The sequence below is a fragment of the Cyrtonyx montezumae genome, unplaced genomic scaffold, assembly GCF_038088225.1.
Source record: "Cyrtonyx montezumae isolate F1298 unplaced genomic scaffold, pur_monq_1.0 scaffold_0, whole genome shotgun sequence".
NCBI classification, from domain to species: Eukaryota; Metazoa; Chordata; class Aves; order Galliformes; family Odontophoridae; genus Cyrtonyx; species Cyrtonyx montezumae.
The window spans coordinates 37,124,304-37,142,064 of record NW_027071824.1 but is presented as its reverse complement, the minus strand read 5'-3'; the positions used below and the strand labels follow the sequence as shown (position 1 = coordinate 37,142,064).

Below are 17,761 nucleotides of genomic sequence, written 5' to 3'. Positions count from 1 at the left end.
CCAGGTACTTCTCTCTCTTAAACTTATGCTACATGTGTTGGATATGTAAGAGTTTAACTAACTTCCTCATGCAATATCTAATTAACTAAGAATTTTTTTTACTGCCAGTAATTTCTAACTGCAGTGGGCAAAGAATCACAGAACAAATAATAATTCTATTTTCATTTCAGAAATCAACCTTAAATCTACACATTTTAGAGGATCCAGTAACTAACTTATTTTAACTACAGTTTACCAACTTGCTATTCAATTAGTGCTTTTAAAGGACAGTAAAACAAAACATTATCTGTTGAGTAAACTCAAGAAATCTGAAAGAATATTTTTCCAATCAGTCACCATTGTACCTTCACATACACTAACAATACTTTTGATACTCTTACCTTGGAGAAAGGGGCCCACAGAGTGCAGCACAGCAATTAGTAAAGATGTTGCCATAACTGTATGGATTATAGTTTTCTTTACCTCTTTTATTTGACCATGATCCTTTAATCTGAAGAGATATGAACAAATTGCATCAGATGTAATACAATACAGAAAATGACTGAGGCAAATTAAGGGTTTCCAAAACAGCAGCATGCTGCTCACAGAGGCAGACCAGAGAAATCCCAAGATTGCACTTCCCTAACAGCTTTGGGCTATTATGAAAGCTAGAAACTACAAACTTAAAAGTAAGCACAAGCTCTACTTCCATAGATTTAGACAGTCAGAAATCTCAAAGGACAATATAATCACCGTAGGAATATCAGCATCTAAACGTTTTATTGCATGATGGTCTAAGTTGAATTTTACAGGTATTACGGCCTGTTCTACAGAAGAGGTTCAACTGCAATATACCATAATAGCCAGCAATAAAGCACTTGTTTCCCATACTCTTGGGCAACGTCCAAGCTGTCCACATAGCATTATTTCCCCTTAAAGCCCACAAAATGGCTTTAAAATATTATGAAGCAATTGCAGTCATTAAAGCAATTGCAATCATTACTGCCTTTTAGCCCATACTAAGGGTTTTTTTTTAGGCAACCTTATTTTTCTGTTTGTGATGTGCTTGAGAACCTAAGTAAATGCCCTACTGTGTTCAGCTGAAAACATGTGCTTTAATTTGTGTTACACTGCTGCTAATTGCTTTCAGAAGAAATTACACCCTGCTAATTGACTTTCAGAAATCCAAGATGTGAGGGCTTCTAGATCGAACACTTACAGAAGCACATTCCATGCCTGCTCAAGTTTTTCCTGGTTTGTAAGTAGTTTTCCCAGTTTATAATTGTAATTGTTTTCTTAAATAATGACAAAGCATATATTTGACAATCACAAAGGTACTACTTTTATATTAAAAAATACCTATTAAAAAGGTATGACAGAGAATTACATTAATTTTAATCTTGGAGCATTTATTAGAATATCTGTTAAATTCCAACATGCTTTCCAACATTAGCTAACTAGCTTTATTTTCTCCTTTCATCATTTCCTATCTCTCACTTGTTAGTGAAAGACACACAAAGCCTTTATGCAGTTAAATATGGTTTTACATCAAAACAATAGAAAACCATGCACAAAGCAGAACAACTAGAAATGAGGAAGTTGACCTCTGAGTTAATGGCATACTCCTCACTAGAGGTTTTAGATCTCAGGGTGGCAAGGAAACTAGCAAAAATATGATAAAAGATGAAATTTTTTTTTGAGAATTAATCATACTCCAAAATCTTTTACAGCAATAAATTTTTGAGTCAAATGGTATTTAGGACTGCAATTTTCTACTGAATTGATATGTATGGAATATACTTGTTCCTTTGTCTTCTCTATTCTGTAATTTGCTGTTTCAACACACACATCCCATGGGCGTAAATCATAAGAGACACACTGTGTAACCAGAACATCTTCAAGCTACAGCTATGGTCCGAAAGAGCTCTTCTGGTATTTCAAATCAAGCATGACCAATTTTATTCCTTCTTTCCTATTTTGGCATTCACAAAACTATCCACCTGTGACTGCTCTAAGAACTACAGAAAAAAAAACATACGCGATGAATTTTAATCATCTCATAATTATATAAAAACATGTACGTAGAAACTGTGAACTTACATCTTCATTTGTTGTTTGATTGGAGCTGATCAAATACGTGTGAAAACCTGAGAGGCCCACAATGGACCATACGGAAAAAAAGCACACCACAGCTTCCAGCACAGTAACTGAATGTCAAGGAAATACATGCAAATGAAAAACACAACATATCCCATAACAGAGAACTAAAATTACAAAGTTCAGGGTAGTCAACTTACACTCTACAACTCATAGAGATCTTCAGGTTACTTCAAAGGGCCCAACAAACACTAAACTCAGAAAAGAAAACTTTCTCAAGGTTCAGGTAGACCACCCTCCTTGCCCAACACTGTCAGCAGTCTGCATCCACATGGGGGTGCAGCGCATGTGGACTCGCACCCAAAGCATACACGTATGTGAACCTGCGGGCGCTTTCCTCGCTTACATATTGTAGGGAGCAGCACAGGTACACATAGACAAGAGCACCCACACCTCCAGAAGGGTAAGTGCAAGTAAGGGACCCCTCGGCATCAAGACTGGAAAGGAGTGCTGAAACTTCCATAGGTTCCATTACAGAAAGGTGTTTAAATACTTGTAGGTGCTTATTAACGTTTCTTAAATGTTAGGTGTCGGTGTTCATCCTTTGTATTGCTGCTACTGATCCTGAACATAGTTCATTGACTGCTGGCTAATTAAAGTCATTCATGTATTGATGAACTGCTTCAACCTTGCTTTGGTTAAAAGTGCATGAACTGTGCGTTTTTGCAGTGCAAGAGTAACCTTTATGTTTTCAATTTCTCCCAGTGTGAGCAGTGTAGGCAAGAAGCATAGAATTACTTTGCTAAGTTTAGTATAAACATTAAAATGCAGCCTACAATATTAGACTAACTTTTAATCTTATATATCTTACTCCTTTTACTTGTTTGAAATAAAGTCTCTAGGAAAGTCAGTCAGCACCCAGTGTTGCACAGTTACTACGTTTCTATAACTTCTTTAACTCTAAAGGAGTCACCATCTCAGCAATAAGACAACAAAATCTATACACTCAAGTAAAAAGTGCAACTTTCTATAGAAGGATTCCTGTCTATTGTTTTTAAATTTATATTTAGCTTCATTTACATACAATAGCCATGATCTCTAGAATGCTATTTTCTGCAACATCTCAACAGTAATGAACAGAACATGAATCAAGAGCAGAAAAGGCTTTGGTTCCTAGAAAAATAGAATAGATTGGGAAAAAGATAACAATTGGAAAAGAACAGGGTAAAAATAATCTGTATACTAACTGCATGCTAACGTTTAGAGAAGTCAGTTTCCAAGACAACAGTAACTCAAAATATTCTAGAACAAGAACAAAACCTTAAAAGATACAAACAACATCCTTATCATTGAACCTATCAATAGAAGAGAAAAAAACAACATTACACAGACTCAGGCTTGAAAAAGCAGATATTAAGACAGAATTACATTTAGACAAAAGACAGAATTACTTATAAGTAATTGCAATTAAATATTCTAAAATCAGTTAACAGTAAGATTTGTATTGCAGGTCTGCTCTGACCAAATCAACTGAGAAACACATAACTTGTCTGTAAAACTTTAAAGTGGCTTGAAAACCAGCAAAGAACTTCATGACTCAATCTGCTTAACAGCAGTCAAACTCCAAAGTGTACTGCTGAGCAGCATGTCCTAATTGCTCTGTTATCTCCTCAAACAATGTGGAGAGTTGCACCAACACAAGACAGGATATTAGTCTCAGTTGATTGTGCAACAGCCATAGCGAAAGCAAGAAGAGTATGTAAGAATGGATATGGAAGCACACTGTTGTTAGCAAGGGGTTCAAAATGTATAAAACAAGCTGAAAACATTAGGCACAATCCATGTCCACCTAACTGGGCTTTGAGAGGCCTGAAATATTAAGGATTGCACAGAGGATGAGCACTGCTCAGTGAATTCTACACACCAAGGAGAATCATCACCAGGTCAAAAATGTCCTGAAACAGAGGGAAGCTCACTGCAACCTCGTCAGATAACCGAGCACACCCATAACAGAATGTTTCTTGCTATGATTACACCCCACAGGGTGAAAATGCAAAAATGACTCACACTGATCGAAAGGGAAATTTCTCAGACTTCCTTCAGTTTCCCAAACTGAGATCCAAAAGGTTCTCTAAAGCAGGTGGATTTATGTTAGGTTAAATACAAAATGTACCAAAAAAATCTTCTTTCAGTAAAGTATAATGTATTAGCATCTCATAAAGATTTATTAGCAATAGAGATGTAGCAATGTTGTCTGTGGCTGAATGGACTGGGTCTACCCAAAGCAACACCCAAATATTCAGACCTTAATTGTTATGAATTGCAACCAAGCTATTAAATTGTCCAACATGTCACTATCAAACCAGGCTATTTCTACAAGATACATGACAGAACCTTTCAAATTGGCACTATTATTACTGCAGATTATGAATGAGCAAGCCTATTGTTCTGCACAAGGATCCTCAAATGTGTAGTCAATTACATTCCGATTTAAGGACAACTGAAAGCTGTTCTCAGTTTGTAAAAAAAACTGAAATAATCCTTTGTAAAAAATAATTGTAATAGTTTTGTTTGGAAGCTGCTGTTGTGCTATTGAGAACAGTTTGTTTGAGGTTTGTAAAATTATTTGTTATCAAAAGAAAATCTGAACAGTGGTTTTGCAGCTCAGCGGCTCTACATGATTAACATACATTAAAGACAATTGTATTTGTAGTTTATGGATAATTTGACACTTGGAAAAACTACCAGGAAAGAGTAGTCCATCTTTATGAATAGCTACGAATGACTGAGCACACAGGAAGGGAGTTTTTGCTTTTTAATCTACTGTCAAAAATAGCAAACTTTATGATGCACAGTGGCCAGGAGAGGCTTCCCTGACACAAGTACGGAAAATAATTATTTTTATAGTAGCTTTGTCAGAAGTGCAAACTGCTTATTCTGACATGAATCTTAAGAATTTAGAAATTTAGATCATAAGAAGTTAGAAACAGAGTCTATACAGAAATGTAAGAAAGAAATAAGAAAGTTCTGTCAGCTTTGCTGTTAGGTAAACTGCTTTGAGGCAGGATCAGGAAGCCTTTTCCATTCTCACTGAGTAGAAAATACACAGAAAGTTTACCTGAAGTGGTAAAAACAACTTGAAACATTTATGGAGTAGTGGTTCCCCACATATACATGCGTATATTTTTATGTATCTTTAGAGTTGACACTTGAAAATACTTCTCTTAAAAAGAGCAAGTTGATATAAGAATATTTCTAGGAACTGTTCAGGGACAGATTATGACTTCAGTTGTTTCAATATCTGATTTTTTTTACCCTGACAAGAATTGGCCGTTTCAGATCATTCCAATTATGAAAGCAGAAGAACTGTTCAATATTTTAAATGAAACCACAGCATGGGAACAACGCGAGGTATAATCATGAATTCTGTTACAAATAAATGGAGCATGTTTCTGTCACACAGGAAAGCTACAGACCTTTTGTTTAAAGAGTACTGCTTGCAAAAGAGGATGAATGAAACAAACAAGCAAACAAACCCAAATAGACTAGTCCCTTTCCTACCTCCAACATACAGTGAGAAATCCTGTTGTGCAGGAAGTGATGAAAGGATTAATTGACAAAATCCCAAGTATACATAACCAACAAAAACAAGAACACAAATACACATCTAAGACGTTACTGTGTAAAAAGGTCTAAAACCTTTTTCCATTAAAGGATATCTTGCCGGACTGTCCTTCAGGGCATTGAGGAACCCTGCTTGTTGAGAACCTGTAGGAACAGAATCCAAATTATCAATTCAGTAAGAAATTGGGCTAGAGGCTGTTTTCACCATAGCGCAAGCAGTATTTGAAGAGCAATCAAATTATCATAGGATAAAGCTTTATAATATGAATCTGAGATTATGTTACTCAGCAGCAACATCAGGAAAAAAAATCCTCAGGTCACATTATCGGGATAACATCTGCAGGATATTTTCTCAGTAATACCAAATTGATGCATGCATACTTTCCCTTGAACAAGATTTCTGACTATCACTGTTCACTTCAGACCTAATATGTAAAACAAACAAACAAAAAAAGTTACTTCTTTCTTTTGAAATTCAGCTTTCAAAAGCAACTTCTTGACATGGAAAATTTACATCATAAACCCCAATTCTCACTTTATTCTGGAAATAAAGCTGTCCAGACTATAATCCTGCTCCTACTGCACTTGCATAGAAGGTCTTTCTAATGGATGCTAATTGCCTCTGAGAAAATAAGAAGTTATACCAGCCAGAAAGAGCTCCAGAACAGAATGCATGAATGAAGAGGTATCCACTTCAGTTCTATAATCATTCTATGATTCTGTGATTAGATATTCATCAAATAGGGCAATTTGGGAATTGGCTGATAAATATGCAACTAAATATGCAAAAGTGAATTGTCAAAAGGAACAGTGTCACATAAGACACACGCTTTCTCCATTTTACCAAGCAATTCAAAATATTAAAATGCATCAGGTTGAAATTTTCCCCTTAGCTAAATCCACCTGAAGGTTTGTATGAAAATAGAAGAATCCCGATTAATATATCTTTAAAACAACTTAGGAACGACACTGTGTGGATATTTCTACACACACAACTGTTTCTTGAGACCTGTGTGGCCAATTTCACTGTTCACCATTAAGAATGGAAAGTTACTTACCTTGTGTTTCCAAGCCTTTTCAGACTCACAGCCTCAACCTTAATTTAAGGCATAAGGCTACTGGAACATCCCCCTATGTTCTTACTGTTTTTAGGATCCTTTATGGCAATGGCAGCAGGTAGGCGTGACCTTTACCCCCTACTGCTCGTCACACTCTTCCAAGCAGCTCCCAACATATCAGAAGGGAAAGGTAATGCAACATACAGCTGAAATACCTCAAAGGGAGATGAAAAAATATGAAGATGGGTACTAGTACTGAAAAGCATGGGGAGATGGAAGAAAATCTTGACAAACTCATTTTATCATCTTTAATACTATGTGCAAAGATTCTTAATCTCGGAAGTGAAATATGTCAAAGGGATGCCTCAAAAGTAAGACCACAAGAAAATAAGAAGTTTGCTGCAACTCATTTCTAATCCTCACTTAGGTCCACCAAAAATTAGAAAAATGGCAGCTTGTAAGATACATTAAAAATGAATTTATACAGAGAGATTTTAAAATAAATTTGTTTCCTATGTAATCAACCAGGTTACAGAAGGAACTTCCCTACTCCTATTATGATAAACTACTAAATGCATCTTTATTCATTCAAAAATATGTAAATGCCTCCAAGTTGCTGGTAAACTTCTCAGCCCCTTCTTAAAAGGATGTTGTCAGAAGGCACTCAGACCAATATAGGATATGTAACATGAAGTGTTGCTGATGGGACAGTAATCCTGCAAGGATCATCTTTGGAAGAGGCTAAGAACAGGATTTGACTAAAGCCAGCATGATTTTCTCTGGAATCCAGGATTTTGTCAGGACATGTGGAAATATCTATGAATGACCTTCAAAACACTGCAGAAAAAAAGTAGCCCCAGGTCTAAAGACTTCATCCAGGCTGACTGAATGTGAGTTAACACACTCAGTGTGATAACAAATCACTTCGTGCAAATTGCAGAGATTCAGATTAAGCAACCGAGCCTCCTGCTTAATAGTTTGCATCAGCTCAAGGATTGTAACTGCTAAACAGAACATGGCTGATTGTTAACTATTAGGAAGATGAATAGAGGGCTTCTAGAACCAAAGTAGGTAAAGAGTTGAGTGGCCACATTCGTGAAGACCTTCTTTCCAGATACAGTACAGAAAATCTTAAAATTGAAAGCTGAGCTTGAAGCTTAAATATTATAAAACATCAAGGAACTACTCACAGTTCATACCTACTGCCATTGCCTTTGAGGATCAGTCTTTAGCATTAGGGAGGTTTTTCCTATCTCATCCAAGCCAGATAAACCTCTACAATGAGAAAATGCTCAACATCTGATTCACTTCGGCAAGTCAGTATTTAAAATTTCACCGTACATTATCTGTAACACCTACACAAAGCTGTAGCACTTCTCAGCCACACAGAGGCAGAAATAATTTCTCTGATATCTGTCTAATTCACAAAGAATTAGATATGGACACTGTAAAGTTAAAAACCAGAAAATCTACTTGACACACAAATAATGAAATACTGGCATAATACTGGTAATTCACATGCTGAAAACTGCAAAAAAGCTTTGATGTCTTTGGGAAATAAAGGTAGGTTAGCTTCAAAAGCAGCTTTATATTGTCAGACCAATCACATTTTAAACTACTGAATTCTAATGAAGTAAGATGGCAGAAAATGTGCCGCTGCCCTCTGCATGTATATGCTCATGCATGCCCAAGTCAATTTTGAGGATTTGAATATTAGTGGAAAGTGTTTTATTTCCAACAGTAACTTCTCCCTTTTAAACCAACAAGGATGTCTTTCCTCTGCTCTTTCAACTGGTACTAAAATCACTTTGTCTGGCAGTGAGAACAACTTAATCCAGACTCCCCAAAGTTAGTGCTCCTGGCTCTAATGCTACATTTCAGAACTGTAAGGCAGCTGCACAGTACTTTTACCACTCTTTAATGAATCAGGAATAAGAGGAGTTTTTCAAATTTTCATCCCTGCACATTTGAAGTTAACTTAGGAAATTGAAAAGAATCTGGCATATTTTCCAGTAAAACATTCTCTAAATATTGCCATTATTAAATTAGCTTTATAAAAGAGTTATAAACTACAATGATTACTTCTATCAGACTTCCAGTGCAATAAAGAACATAAATAGATTTAAAAATCACATTTCAAAATGACTGAAGAAGTACTGTTCAAAGCACTATTAGCAAAACATTTTTAAGGTTCCTAACAAAAATGAATCTAAAACCTCGACAATATACAGGAATTCTTTAAAGATAACTCATAATTTATCACCGCAAATTGGATCACCATCATGTAGGAGCTAACACAATTTCTTATATGCTTGGGGAACAAAAAAAAAATAACAACAAAAAAACCCAACCCAAAAGTCTTGAAAATATTTTCTCTTTAAACCCAATCTAGAATGCAAATAAAAATCAAACTTATGAATATTCACATTCCAAATCTCATCTGATTCACTACATTACAAAGTAGTGATCTGCAGAACATCTATGCAAACGAAGGTAACGTTAAAAATAGGGTCAAGAAAGATGTAAAACAAACAAAAAAATGTAAAATAACTCAAATCTAAGAACAAAAGCTCTTTGGGAAACTGATGCTAACTTTGTCATACAGCGCATGTGCTACTTTCTCAATAAACTGCCTACAAAATATAAAAATCAAGAAAATTAACACTGTATTAAGGTAAAATCAATGCTAAGTCAATGACTACCATGACCAGGGTCTGCTGGAGACCAGAATGGGAGCTGTTGAGGGTTGTGAAGCTTCAGAGAAAAGGCAAATAAATAAATAAATAAACAAACCCTGAATGATCAAAAGATTAAATTAAATGTAAAAAACTCAAGCAAATGGCTACATACGTAATCTGATTTCACCAGCATACTTACGAAGAATGACGTGGGTGATAACGAATGCAAATATAAAGACTGTCAGAAAGGACAGAGATAAAATAAACATATAAAAAAATCTGTAGTTTCTTTTCCCCACACAGTTGCCTACCCAGGGACAGTGGTGATCAAACCGTTCTGAAATGAGAGGCAGAAGAAAAAAAAATGGAAAACAATTAATAAAATGCTGTTTACTTGGAAAAAAGCTCTCTGAACACTGTATTAAAACTCAACTGGCATTTGCAAAGTAGCCCCAGAGAAATTCTTATTTAGAAGGGAAAAAAATAGAAAAGAAAAAGGAACTTTTTAATGAAACCTTACAGCTTCTAAAGAAATTCAAGCATGGCTGAGGAGAGCTCCTGTTTAACTTGCAGCATTGTTACAGTAAATCGCGCAGTCAGACCAATAAGCTTTTATTTACCTACTGTTAGATGGAGTAGTACCAACCTAATGCCACGTTTTTCCAAAACAATACATTTTCATCCCATTATGTTTGCACTCAGAATTGGAGGTTTTTATACTTACATCTCTCATGATCATATCTGACTTTTATGCCCAGTATCATCTCATCCCTTATGCAATACAGAATATTCACACTCTCCCGCTTTCTTTTATCACTTTACTCAATGTATTTTCCATTCCAGACCACTCATTTTCCCACTTACAGTTGATACTGCTACGCAAAACCACTCAAAAACAGTAAAAACATCCACACAACCCATTTTCCAAGCATTAAGATTCAAACAACCTTGCAAAATTTGTTTATACTTTACTAAACCAATCCCACTTCCTTTATTTCCCTGAAAGATTTAAGTGTTGATGGGACAGGAAGGGGTCAGAGCAGGAAGATAAGAAGAGTTTCAAAGAACACCGGGGGCAAAACCCTGTGCTGGAAAACAGCAGTCGGACCAGTGAGCTCTGTGTCCCCAGTCATCAAGGAACCTCCTTGTCCCAAAACATGGGTAATAAAAATGAAGCAATGGTCAGAAAACTAAATGGCCCTTTGGAACTGGAGGGATTATACCCACATAATGATAGCATTTTCAATTTTGCATCAAATCCAAGTTCATAACACACAGCAGATGCTCTCTTGCTGACTGACTCTCACTCTCCAGTTCTCATCCAAATCCTGTTTTGTTTTCAGCGACTTTCATGCCTCTGCTGACGTATGATAACAAACTATTTGGAACTGCCCTGGAAAGTTAAGCTACAAATTCAAAGTCCTTAAGCTCTATGTTAAAAAGGCACATCTGTTCAAATATACCAGTTTATTTTAACTATGGTTTTATGTTAAAGATCTACATGAGAGGTTTTCCTTGAAGGATGTATTTAGGATTATCTCCATTAAGGGAAACAAAACAAAACAGCATGCAAAACAGATTTCTGAGTTCACCAGACTTGCAGTTCTCTGATGGCTTTTTTTTTTTTTTAATGTTTTTATGTGACAGCTGCTTGGACATGTTTCTGACATATATCTGTTTCAAATGGGGCTACTAAAGGTGAAGTTGTTGAATTTCTTAGGATAAGACTTCAGGAACACTTTGATTTAGAGAGATTACTAAGAATACTGAAAATGAAACACTTCCAGTACCTAAAAGAGTGGGCAATACTACCTTTATTTGGTGAAATACAGCTGTACTCCCAGAACAAGTAGTCACAGTATCTGAACAATGCTGATTTTCAAATTTGTGCTTGTGAATGAGTCCTTAGGGTCTGATAATTACCACTTTATTTAATGGGTACCTAACATAACACAAGCAATACCACAAAGAAAATTACAATTATACAGGCTTCTAAGAAGCATAATCCTAGGGTACTTTTGTACATTAATGCTTCAAGATAAAAAAATCATGTCATGTCTTTGAAAAGCGAGTTACATACAAACACATTAATTGTCTTCTGTGCTCACAAAGTACGAATCAAATTCTACTGACATTAAGCTCTGTGAAACACTGTTTAGATAGATGTAGACATGTATTAGATACATTCAGATAAATGCAGATACATAAATACAAACTTACCTATTAACGGGCACACACAAATATGTACTAACATCTGTCCATTCTCTAGTAGAGATGGTCTGTAACTTGCTACTCCTCTACTTTCTATCTTCAGAATTTCTTTGTAAGCTGAAAAAGTATGCTTCCTCAGGAAATACCCTACCAATCACTGTGAAGCCAAGTAACCACCTAGCATGTTTAAAAAGCATAAGCAGACTGAAAGTACTAGTTGGAAAAAACTTGCTACAGTGTTAAATTTGAAGCAAGTCTAAAAAAACAAGAAAAGTTTAAGAGGGTTTATGCAAGTTATGAATAAACTGGGCCTCATTTTTTCTCAGATGGTCATAAAATAAAAAGGGATGTGATATCTATGCTATAATGCCACAAACTAGTATCTTAAACAGCAAGGGATTAGAAAACAGCCAGTTCCAGCAAAAACAAGCAGAAATATACTAAGCAGAAACTCCTGCTGAAATACACGCTCTCTGCAGACCAGAGCTGTTCGTCTTCCTTCCAAAGAAGTCCTAATTTAATAAGTTTTAATGAAGAAATAACAAGATATCATATAGTTTTCTACCAGAAGTCTGCAAACTGAGCAATCAACAACCTGGAAAAGGAAGCTCTGCCTGATGTCTTTACTTAGTCTAGACCATGTTGGCAGCAAAATTAAGATTCACCTGCAGAGAGAAATGAAAGCATACTGTTGCTGGGAGAAACCAGAAGTTCTGGATCCTGTGAACTTAAAATATGGGGCAAACATATATGCAACTGGTAGGTGTTAGGAAGTACCATGGACTATTTGATGGTGATGGCTATGGTTTTGGTTTGACTTTACAGGGTGTCTAGATAGCTAACAAGTTGCTGTATTTATACTCATATCAAAGTAAAAGTAAAAATATCTGCAGCAAAAGAACCAAAATTGCTATATTAACAAGAGTTCGTATTAAAGCATATTAGGGCCGTCAACTAGGGAGGAAACGAAAAGGTATGGAGTTTGTCTATGAATGTAACCTAGGTACAAAGAGGAAACAGATCATCCTCCTACACTTAATTTTAAGCAAAATAAGCCAGGTATCTGCTTCAGTATGTGGTATGGTGTTAACTGCTGTAACAACCTACAGTAGAGAACTGCTGTTAAAAAAGCTGGTCCTGATTCTCTCCTGACAACCTGCGAACAACCTCTTGCCTGTGTGTTCATGGCTTTCCTTCCACAGACCAAGATCACTGTACATCTTACCCAGGGGGTATGCTGGTTCACAGAGTCAGACTAACTTTAAATGGGTTAATTTTCTTTTGCCCAGCTCCCCAAACCAGTTTGCCACTGTATCAGGCTAATAACAAAGCCGGCACAAGTAAAGCAGCAGGAACACAGTGACAGAGAGGGGATGAAATTATTCTTCCTGAAGCAGCTCACAGTTTATCCAGCACAGCTGTAGCAGCAACCTTACTATTGGTTGCGGGAGAAATTAAGTTTTAATATATTTTTCAGAATATGAGAACAAAAGTTGATACAAAAAGGACTAAAAATAAAAAGTGAAATTTATAAGGTGAATTATCAATGAAAAAAGGAGACAAGTAAATGAAGATTAAAAAGGCAACGGAAAATCATTCAGAATATGATTTGTCTTTTATGTTATGGTTGCCACTGCTGAAATGCACCATGCATTGCCTCACTATGCTCACATCCACTGCTCGGTCTCACAGAATCACAGAATTGTAGGGGTTGGAAGGGACCTCTAGAGATCATGGAGTCCAACCCCCTGCCAAAGCAGCTCCCTAGCCCAGGTTGCACAGGTAGGCGTCCAGGTGGGTCTTGAACGTCTCCAGAGAAGGAGACTCCACCACCTCTCTGTGCAGCTGTGCCACTGCTCCGTCACTGCACTGGGAAGAAGTTCCCATGCACATTTGTGCAGAACTTCCTATGCTTCACTTTGTGGCCATTTCCCCTTGTCCTGTCACCACACACTGCTAAGAAGAGTCCAGCCTTGTCCCCTTGCCACCGACACCTTAGATATTTATAGACATAGATCAGATCCCCTCCAAGTCTTCTTTCCTTGAGGCCAAACAGACCCAGGTCTCTCAGCCTTTCTTCATAAGGGAGGTGTTCTGCATCCTTTATCATCCTTGTAGCCCTTCGCTGGACTCTTTCCAGGAAATCCCTGTCTTTTTTGTACCAGGGGGCCCAGAACTGGACACAGTACTCCACTTGAGGCATCACCAGGGCAGAGTAGAGGGGGAGGATCAACTCGCTCGAACTGCTGGCTACAGCTACATCCTTTTTAATGCACCCCAGGATCCCGTTGGCCTTCTTGCCCACCAGGCCACACCAGTGGCCAAACTGTTGCCAACCAGGACACCCAGGTTCCTCTCCTCAGAGCTCCACTGCAGCAGGTCATCCCCCACCCTGTACTGGTGCATGCTGTTATTCCTCTCTAGGTGCAAGACTCAACACTTGCTCTTGTTAAACCTCATCTGGTTCCTCTCTGCACAATTCTCCAGCCTGTCCAGGTCTCACTGAATGGCAGCACAGCCTTTCAGTGTGTCAGCCATTCCTCCGAGCTTTGTATCATCAGCAAACTTGCTGAGGGTGAACTCTATCCCCTCATCAAGGTCATTGATGAAGATGTTGAATAGGATCAGACCCAGCACCAATCCCTGAGGAACACCACTAAGTACAGGCCTCCAACTGGACTCTGCACCAGTGTCAATGAATTTCAGGTCAGTATCAGTGCATGCCATTTTTTCTGTAAGGAGGAATTCAGTTCAACACTTTTGCTTCACATGCATTTCCACATTGGACACCATTTGTCAGACTGCCCCCCTACTGCCACCTGTTGCATGGGAACAACATATAATGGGATACTGGAGAAAGGTTCAACCTCTGCTGCTATACCACTATCAACTGCCTCTGATGTTGAGGGCCAAGAGAATAAAATAGGAAATATTACTTTTGGAACAGTTCTCATATTTATGAACTACTTCCTTTTGCGTACCAACATACATTTTATAAAGCTTAACATGAAGGCAGACCTACAGATAAAAAATCATGTAGGCCACATTAATTGCATATTCCAGTTAGCTCAAGTCAGAATTCACTTTCTAATTCCCCCAACTCATTCAAGTAAAAGCATTACATGATAAAGACACACATCTTGGGAATTCACAGAATGCTTACTGAGCTTTTAAATATCTAACACATGAAAACACACAGAGCAAAATGGCGAATACTCATCTGCTCACTGTCGAGATTTTCTGACAGTCAGATGCATATTCCTACTCAAGTAACCAGGCCAACATTAACTGAAATTATTTCTGATAGAAGCAGGACAAGATTGGACCACAGGTCCATTGTTCTAGATGCACACTGAGCAATTATATGGAAATGCTAGCACATCTGCACATATTTACTAAAATGACAATTGAAGCTCTTTGTAGAACTATGATGCCATGATATGACCACATCTATTCAGGCTTCATGACTTGATATTTTGTAAGACAAAAGAGTATGTTCAGAATTTGTCTTCTCTTGAAATGTTAAGGAAAACAAAGTTAGTTTTTAAAAATTCCTATAAGGATTTTTTTATTATTACAAGTATCTTTTTCTAAGACCCTTTAGCTCAGTCCCACAGCATGAACCATGTACAAGCAAAATAGAAAATATAGCCACAGCATCAAATCCTTTACAACTGGTTCATAATTTAACATAACTAATTAAAAACTTACGTTCTTCATAGCTTATTCATAAAAAAATATATACATATCCTTAGCTCAGATATTTGCTTCCACTGATTTAGGCACTACCATTTCTAAGGAAATTATTAGTATTAAAAAAAATACAACAGTTGAAAGCCATCAACTTGTAACAGCAGTCAAGAATACAGATCCATTTGTATCCCTAATCATACACAACATTTACCTGTGAGACAGTAATTCCCTTGACGATGCCTTTAATATTACTTTGAAATCAGAAGAGGAATTTACAATTAAAAAAAAAAGGTATAACAAAAGGCTTATTGCAAATTATATTTATATGCATGCTGATGTTATTTTAGAACATCTGTTAGGGACAAAACACAATGGATCCCTTAAAGCTCTAGTACTTTTACACTCCGATCCCAAACCAAAACACTACCCCCAAAAAATTCAAATGCAACAAAATGAGCCTTCTAGCCCTCAGTTTATATTCAGGAAACATGTACCAAAGGTTTACATCAGACAGCACTTTAGACATTGAGCTTATTTTTACAAGACAAAGGAAAGAGAAGCATCAACGTAATGCTGTGAAAAACCGGCCTCCATTAAAAAAATAATAATGTGCATGCATATTTACACCAAACATTCAGACGTGCAAGTGCAAGGGACACTCAACACATTTTATTCTCACAATCATGTAGCTACTATCCTAGAAAGTTTAGCTATTTGGCTGCATTTTTAAGAAAATCAGTTGCAATGTCAACTTTTTCCATGATAGCCAAGTTCAAGAGTGACAGGCTAATGCTGTTCTCAAAAAGAAAAACACACTTTATTTTGTTAATAAAAGATTTATTAGGAAAACATCCAATCATTGCCCTAGGATAGTTCATAGTAATTAAACTTTATTGTTACATTGCTTACTTCGCTGCTACCTCCAATAATCAGTGTTGACTAATTAACAATAAATCCTATTGATGGCATACATATTAATAGCGACATTTTCAAGGCAGCAGCAGTAGATGTTCAGAATGATGGTTTGGTAAGCAGGAAAAGCATACAAGAAAAAGTACGTTATGCATACTGTGCATATATATAAAACATTAGGAATGATACAACTGCCGGACACACACTCAGTCATGAAGGAGGAAAGCTCTGCAAGTCAATTTCTAAGCAAAGTGGGATATCTTTACCATTTATCATCCTCCACACAATTCATAAATTTATTCCTCTTTTTTTCCCTATGTAAAGACACAAGCTTTTACTCATTCCTACCGCTGCCTTTTAGCTAACTTCTAATTTCTTAAGCATCTTTCAAAATGTTATCACATGACGTGTAAAAATTTGGTCATTTACTTAGGTTTCTAACAATATGCCTTTGTATTTTCTTGTAGCAATTTCCCTCTCTAAGTTTTACTCTGTCTTCTGAGATTTACATCATTTGTATACTTGGGTATTTTGATCATCTTTGTTCTTTCATCCATATTCAGATAAACACAACCTACGACCTTTATCTGGAGTAACCTATAATACCATTACCTTTTTTGAAGAGAATCCCTTTATTTCTCAGTGCTTTGGCCTAAGCATAAAAGAAAAAAAATCACCAAAACCCAAACCAACCTACCTCTGGCATAAATACCATGCTTCTTGAACTTCTAAAGTACATCTGGTATACAGATGGACTTTAATCAATCAATAAATAATATTTAACACTTGAAAGTGTTTCTGCTTGTTCTGTCTCCTCTCTCAGGTACTCTGAAAAGGCAGCAGACTTTCTACAAAAAGAGACAAAGCCAATTTTCACCTAGAATCACCAAGATTGGAAAAGACCTTCAAGATCTAGTTTAACTACTACCAATACTTCCCCACTAAACCACGTTTAATTTTCTACACTCATCTGTATCTTTAAGTCTTTATGTAACACACAATCTCTTCACCAGGAACAACATAAACTGGAAAAGGGAAATCCCTACCAATCTAATACAATCTTGGGATCCATCAAAAAGTGACCATACCTGCAAAGAAGTATCCGTTTCCCTACTAAAACCACTTACAGGACTGATGAACAAGGCCACCTAGGATCCATCAAGAGCTATGGAAAACAAAGTGTTAACCCTCCAAGGTTCAGGAAGAACTACACTGAAAATCTCTGAGAGCGTGAGAACATTCTGCAGGAAGTATAACTGTATGCTTGCCCTCTTCTTCCCTTCTTCCCAAGGGATCCACTCTGGCCATGGCAGGAAACAGGCTGCTGCACCAACTGAAACTTCTATAAAGTGTAGCATGCCATTCTCATGCTCATCATGGATTTCTGAAAAAATAACCCTAAAAACAAACAAACAAACAAACAAAAAAACTCCCAAAAAACAACCCAAGAAGCTACTTTCCTAGCAATCCTAATGGAAACATTTTAAAATGAAGCCATCTTCAAAAATT

At 36.8% G+C, this 17,761-nt stretch overlaps 1 protein-coding gene across 2 annotated transcripts in view; it reads right to left on the bottom strand.

Annotated features, from left to right (window-relative positions):
- The window catches only part of ZDHHC14 (zinc finger DHHC-type palmitoyltransferase 14), a 101,400-nt gene that overhangs the window by 12,316 nt on the left and 71,323 nt on the right, over positions 1-17,761 (bottom strand). For both annotated transcript variants that reach the window (XM_065732630.1, XM_065732639.1), the window contains exons 4-7: positions 9,636-9,773; positions 5,796-5,844; positions 2,080-2,182; positions 381-490 (exon numbers count right to left, since the gene is read on the bottom strand). In XM_065732630.1, coding sequence (XP_065588702.1) covers positions 381-490; positions 2,080-2,182; positions 5,796-5,844; positions 9,636-9,773 — 400 coding nt within the window. The remainder of the gene's footprint in view (positions 1-380; positions 491-2,079; positions 2,183-5,795; positions 5,845-9,635; positions 9,774-17,761) is intronic.